The sequence below is a fragment of the Aplysia californica genome, unplaced genomic scaffold, assembly GCF_000002075.1.
Source record: "Aplysia californica isolate F4 #8 unplaced genomic scaffold, AplCal3.0 scaffold00133, whole genome shotgun sequence".
Classification (NCBI taxonomy): domain Eukaryota; kingdom Metazoa; phylum Mollusca; class Gastropoda; order Aplysiida; family Aplysiidae; genus Aplysia; species Aplysia californica.
Window position 1 is genome coordinate 1,152,426 of NW_004797403.1, and position 6,082 is coordinate 1,158,507.

At 37.8% G+C, this 6,082-nt stretch overlaps 1 protein-coding gene across 1 annotated transcript in view; it reads left to right on the forward strand.

Annotated features, from left to right (window-relative positions):
• LOC101851493 overlaps nt 1–6,082 on the forward strand; it is a 38,307-nt gene that overhangs the window by 18,632 nt on the left and 13,593 nt on the right. The window contains exons 11-15 of the mRNA XM_035969271.1: nt 1,882–2,013; nt 3,206–3,370; nt 4,581–4,674; nt 5,103–5,312; nt 5,718–5,857. Of these exons, the coding sequence (XP_035825164.1) occupies nt 1,882–2,013; nt 3,206–3,370; nt 4,581–4,674; nt 5,103–5,312; nt 5,718–5,857 (741 nt within the window). The remainder of the gene's footprint in view (nt 1–1,881; nt 2,014–3,205; nt 3,371–4,580; nt 4,675–5,102; nt 5,313–5,717; nt 5,858–6,082) is intronic.

Consider the following 6,082-nt stretch of genomic DNA (forward strand, 5'->3'; position numbering starts at 1 on the left):
GGATTTTTGGAATTTGTTTAGTATTTTTAAAATGTGTTTTTTAAAGGCTTGTATTCACGGGATATGTAGGTTCCTTCCCCTTACTTAGGATCTAACAATGGACTTCCCGTCCAGACCCTTTGGGTATAATGTGTTAAAATCCCGAGTTTGAAATATTACTGCAAAGTGTTTTAATCCTTCAGTAAATCAATCGCCTATATCACACCAGTCCCCAATTTCCACGTGATAGTCTATGATTAGCAGCTAAGGGGCTTTTATTTCACATTCACTACAACTATTGGAAAGTATTTTTATCACGACTTTTCGCGTTTCTTAATTTACTGTAAGTGTGAGCCGCTTGCTGTTTCTGTCGTGTACTTTTCTTGAATCATTGATAAGTTAATTAGTGCTGGGTAGATTTCTGTGTTGATTTTACTGAAAAACATTGATTAAATGCCTAACAGATGTAAATTTTCAGTTTCCACAGGCTCTCAAGCCAAGGAAATAACTAAACTTTGGCGCAATTTTCTCGCTAATTTTACCTCTGAAACCTAGAGACCCCACCTCCTTCAATCACAAATATCTCGACCTGTATCCAAGATAAATGGGTATTGTTTCCATTGAAAGCAAGGCAAATGGACAGGCTTTAAGACGATACCTAATAACTCCATATGCCAAAAAATTAACGAGCACCTGATTCCACCCCGTCGTGATACATATTAGTTATTAGCATGTATGTCTCTGTGTGTTTGTCTGTCTGCCTATCTATCTATCCATCCATCCATCCTTCCACCCACCCACCCATTCACCTACCTACTTACTTACCTACTTATCCATTCATCCATTCATATATCCATCCGTTTTTCCAAAATATCCATAAATCACTCTCACTGACTCTCTCTCTCTCTATCTTTTGAAACAGCTTGACCAAAGCCTGTTCACAGTGCTGCCACCCAAGCTCTCCCTCCGGCCAGGCATGGTGTTAGTCTTCGAGCTGTTCCTTCTTAGAGGCTCGGTGGTCAGTACTGACCATGTGGTTGCCTGGGGCGCTTTCCCCATCTGTGACGGGCAGTTTGACATTGTGGAGGGCAGGTAATGTGTCCAGTTGTTTGTTAGTGTAAGCCAGATGTGGTTTGTGATAGTTAATGTGTTGGTGTGGGGTATGTGAGTGTGCATTGATGTGTGGTATGTGAGTGTGATGTGTTGATGCGCAGTAATTATTTTGATGTGTGACATGTTGGTGTTATGTGATGGTGCACCGTGTGTGTATGTGTAAGTGTTGATGTGTGATATGTGAGTGTTATGTATTAATGCATAGTGTATGTGATGATGGGGGAAATGTGAGTGTAATGCGTTGATGCACAATTTTGTGTTGATATATGATATGTGAAGATTCTATTGTGCTGGTATGCTATGAATGTGTTGATATGTGATATATGAGTGTTATTTTTTTGTGTGCTCCCTGTGTGTGTGTGTGTGTGTGTGTGTGTGTGTGTGTGTGTGTGTGTGTGTGTGCGTGTGTGTGTGCGCGTGTGTGTTTATGTGTGATACATAAATGTTATGTGTTGAAGTCCAATGAGTCTGTTGATGTGTGATATAATATTATGAGTGTTATGTGTTGGTGTGTTTTGAATGTGTGTGGATTTGTTATATATATTTGTCTTATTTGTTGATGCTCAATGTATGAAGTGATGTGCTTTGTTGTTGAAAGTGATTACATTGCAACGAAATTTTAATATCTGTGAATATTTGTCCTGGAGTTTGAGGAAACAATGACCTGAAAAATAAGAAAAACCGGTACCCTGAGCATTGGCTCAAGAGCCAAAAATTGATAATTCAGATTTATTTTTAAATGAAAAAAAAAGAAAATGACAGAGCGGTCATGTTTCTTCCTGTGTGCAGGTACCATTGCCCGTTTTTGCGTGGCCCGATGGACTCAGACATCGACAAGCATGAGAAGATTGAAGAGCTGATAGCTTCCGACTTGGATCACTGGATGTGCAACTTGTACTTTGAGATCATCCGATTGCCAAGGTAGGGGAATTTACAGACATTTTTATGAACAGTGTGAAATGAAATGGTTATTCTCATAGTCATAATTATTATAGTAAAAATGCCGTTGTTGTTATCCATCGAGATAGTAATAATGCAAGAATAATGATGATAAGGTGAAGAAGTAGACGAAAAAAAAGAAGAAGAAAGAATAAAATAGACACGGTAACTGTGATAATGATAATAATCCCAAGTTCTCTCCTCCAAAGTCCACTCTTGTAGGCCTATATAGATAATATATATATATATATATATATATTGTATATATATATATATATATATTGTCACTGCCTCAAGAAAACTGAGCAACTAAAATTTGTTCTATTCATCCTGTTCAGCCGGCAGAGAAAAATTAAGTTTCTCATTTTGCTGGAGAGACAGTGATGATACATTAGAAAATTCTCCTCCCACACTGCTCCTTCTGAGAAGAAACATATCCTTTCCCCCTCATTAGCTTGTTTCATCCTGTGTTGATTTTTTTGCCCTTGGTTTTCCTAATTTATCACCAGCTTTTCTCACGTATAGCTACATTCAAACCTGTCCAAGACGACCATGCATTATTGAGAAGAACTTAAATGGTTATCTTAGACAGGTGGTCCTCTTAAATAGTGTCATTATGATATGTGAGGCAGCGTGGTGGAATCAGTCTCTCATCAAAATAATCAAAGTGAAGAAACTGGCATTTTTCTGCAGGTTCATGAATTTTTATCAAATTTTTGTTTTTTGGCTCTACACCTTTCATGCCCATTAAAGAACTCATTTCTGTGTTGACTTTTCTGAAAAGCATTGATTAAAGGCGTAAAAATGTAAATTTTCAGTTACCACGGACTCTAAAGCTAAGGAAATAAGTACTTTTTGGCGGCCATTTTCTCACCAATTTTACCTCTGAAAACAAGTGACCCCCACCTCCTTCTTTTGCAAATATCTCGACTTGTATTCTAGATAAATGGATATTTTTTTCATCCAAATGAAGACAAGTGAACAAGCTTTAAGATGATACCAATAACTCTACATGCCCAAAAATTGACGAGAACCTGATTCCACCACGCTGCCTCACATACAGAAAAAAAGGCCATGGGTGGGGTGGAAAGTGGTCAATTGTGCAGGTTATTGTCTTGAACAGATGGTCTTTAGAGCAGGTTTGACTGTTTCTATTTTCTGCTTTTGACCTCAGATACTTTGCTGGTCAGAAGGAGTACGAGGTGGAGCTGCAGTTTAGCTCTGGCTTGACTGGTCACCCTGACCGTGTGAAGACTGGATGGGAGGAGAACCGTGATGGGGAGGAGCCAGAGGCGGGGTCTAGTGGAGATGTCAGCACTGACAGAACCACGCCCACTGGGTAAGCACATTATTAGATAGAATATGATTTATAATGATGATAATATTAATAATAATCGCATTTACAGTATAACACAGATAGGTCGAACACAGAAGACTCGAAATCACACATCCGTCAAACTGATTGCAGTCCCGGGTTTTTTTTCTTCTTTATCTTTGTAAGATATCCCTCGAACTACAGATCCCTCAAACTACACTCTACAGCATGCTTTATGCTCTTTTCTACAATTTTTACTCCACTAGACCCTAGAACACTGAGAAGCATACTCAGCTGCCTGCGAAATATAGAGTGCAGGCTGCTGATTACTCTCACTTAAACAAGTTGATAAGATCTTTTGCTGTCTATAGCTGGGCATCCATTTGGCTGCAATTAAATGTGCCTGGATGAAACTTATTCTGTTTGTGGATCTGACAATGTAAGATGATAAATGGATTAGATTAGGCTGATAAGATTGGACAATTCTAAGTTGAGAAGGTTTGATGGAGGTGATTAAATAAGATAAGACAATGAAAATAAGTAAAGACAATAATGATAATATCTGTGGTAAATAATAATTATAATAATATTAATAATAATGATAAAAAGTATAAAGAGACCAATAAGAATAATAAATAATAATAATAATAAATTACTCTTTTATTTGTCCCAGAAGGGCACTTTTTTTTACAATGGCAAACATACATACATAAATACATAATGATAAATACGTACATACATAGATACATACATGCATAAATACATACATAAATACACACTATTACACAAATACAGAACAGTTTACAAACAATGCCACTGTCGGTCGCCACTGTGCAGCGCCCTGTAATTTGAGCTAGGGTTGTCGTGTCTTGCTCAAGGACACACTCCAGTGACCACCCATCTGATCCCTGTGTCACCGACACTTGCTTGACATTGCTTGAGTCAAGACTCACTACTCACTTAGCCACTGGAGCCCCCAGAAGAAGAATGATACGATAGCGATAATAATAGATTGCATAATGCATATTTCCCTTTTCAAAAATATTATCCATGGGCTTTACAATTTATTATTACCCTTACAGACCCAATAAAATTCTGGGTCATTCTCAACTTCCTGGGAAACATTTAGTGCAAGTTTTGATTTTACTGGTACTGTCATTTAGATGATATGCTGAGATGGCTTTAAGTTATAGATGAGAATTAATTGTTAAACATACTTTTTTCTCTACTACAGTCTATCTCAGCTGAGTGTTATGAGACCAATATCTGCAGCTGAAAAATCAACTGTGTCCGTGTCATCCAAGGTGAAGCTGAACCTAGAGCAGCAGGTAATTTGTAGAGGATATTTAGCAATTAAGAGATGCTTTGTGATTAGCGTCTCTTGCTCTAGCAGAGACAGGAATGTCGCTCCCTGAGCCCGGTGGAAGAAAAAAGAGTGCTATTTAGTTGTTTTGTTGTCTCCAAACAAATTGGGGATAAAGTTGTTTAAGACACCATGCTCAAAATCTCTTTTAAACTATTTTAGGAAGGGGGGGGGGAAGAGGTGTCAGAGTTAACTTTAGTTTAAAAGAGATTTGTCCTTTGAATAACAGAACATGAAGATGCTTCAACCATTTTGTTCCTGTATTCTGTTTAATATTGAGCTTAAAAGAACGTTTTTTCAACAACGGAATCAGCCATTCTCTTCTCTTCCATGTTATGTGTGCACTAACAAATATGACTGAGATCAGATTAAACTTTTTATTCAACGAACCAGGACAAGAAAAAGAAAATGCCAACCACAGTTCTGTCAAGAGTTTTCCAGCGAGAGTACAAGAAACTCAAGCTTCCGGATTCTGATGATGAGAGCGAGGATGAGAGGACTAGAGAGATGTCGGAGGAGAAAATGGAGAAGTTGGAGTTGGAAGCCATCAAGAGAGAGAAGGAACTGAAGGCTGTGAAAGGCATGGATGGCATTTACTACAAGGTGAGAAGAAATACAGTGCAGGTGGTTGGAACACGCAACTGGTAGGTCCTACTTCCTTTTTCCTCGCTCTCCGGTTTCCTCTTTGTCACTTTTGTTTTTCCTTACTCCTTTCTTTCATTTTTTTCCTACCTTTTAATCTTCAGCTTTTTTTTCAAGTTTTTTTTTTTTTCTGTGGGCGGTTGTGGATTGCTCCTTCTATCCTATCAAATATCAATCCTCCTCATCTCTTTTCCTTTTTTAATGTTTGTTACTCTCTTGTAACACCTCTAATCGTCAGCACTTATAGGACTTTACTGTGTTGCAAGTGCAGTAAAACACTTACTAAAACATATTGTTTTCTATTCATCTTATTTTTGCAAGTTTTAAAATTATAATTTGTGGCATTTGAATGAAATGTCCCTCCAGAGATACCAAACAAGCCCTGCGGACGACTACTTCAAGCACATGTTTACCATGCTGCCCAAGACACAGCTGCTGGCCCCGAAGAAAAAGGAACGGAAACTGACACGGCTAGAGGAGTTGGAGCAACACACCTTTAGTGTGCAGTGAGTAGTGATAATGATAATATTGATAATAATAATAATAATAACAATAATAATAATAAAGATAATAATAATAATGATAATAGTAATAATAATAATAATAATATTTAAATTTGTAATGAGGTGGGGGAGGGCGGGGGATGGGAGAGACACAAAATGGCGGAGGACATATATGCATGGATAAAAATGAAATATTATGTGAGCCATCGTGGTGAAATCATGCACTTG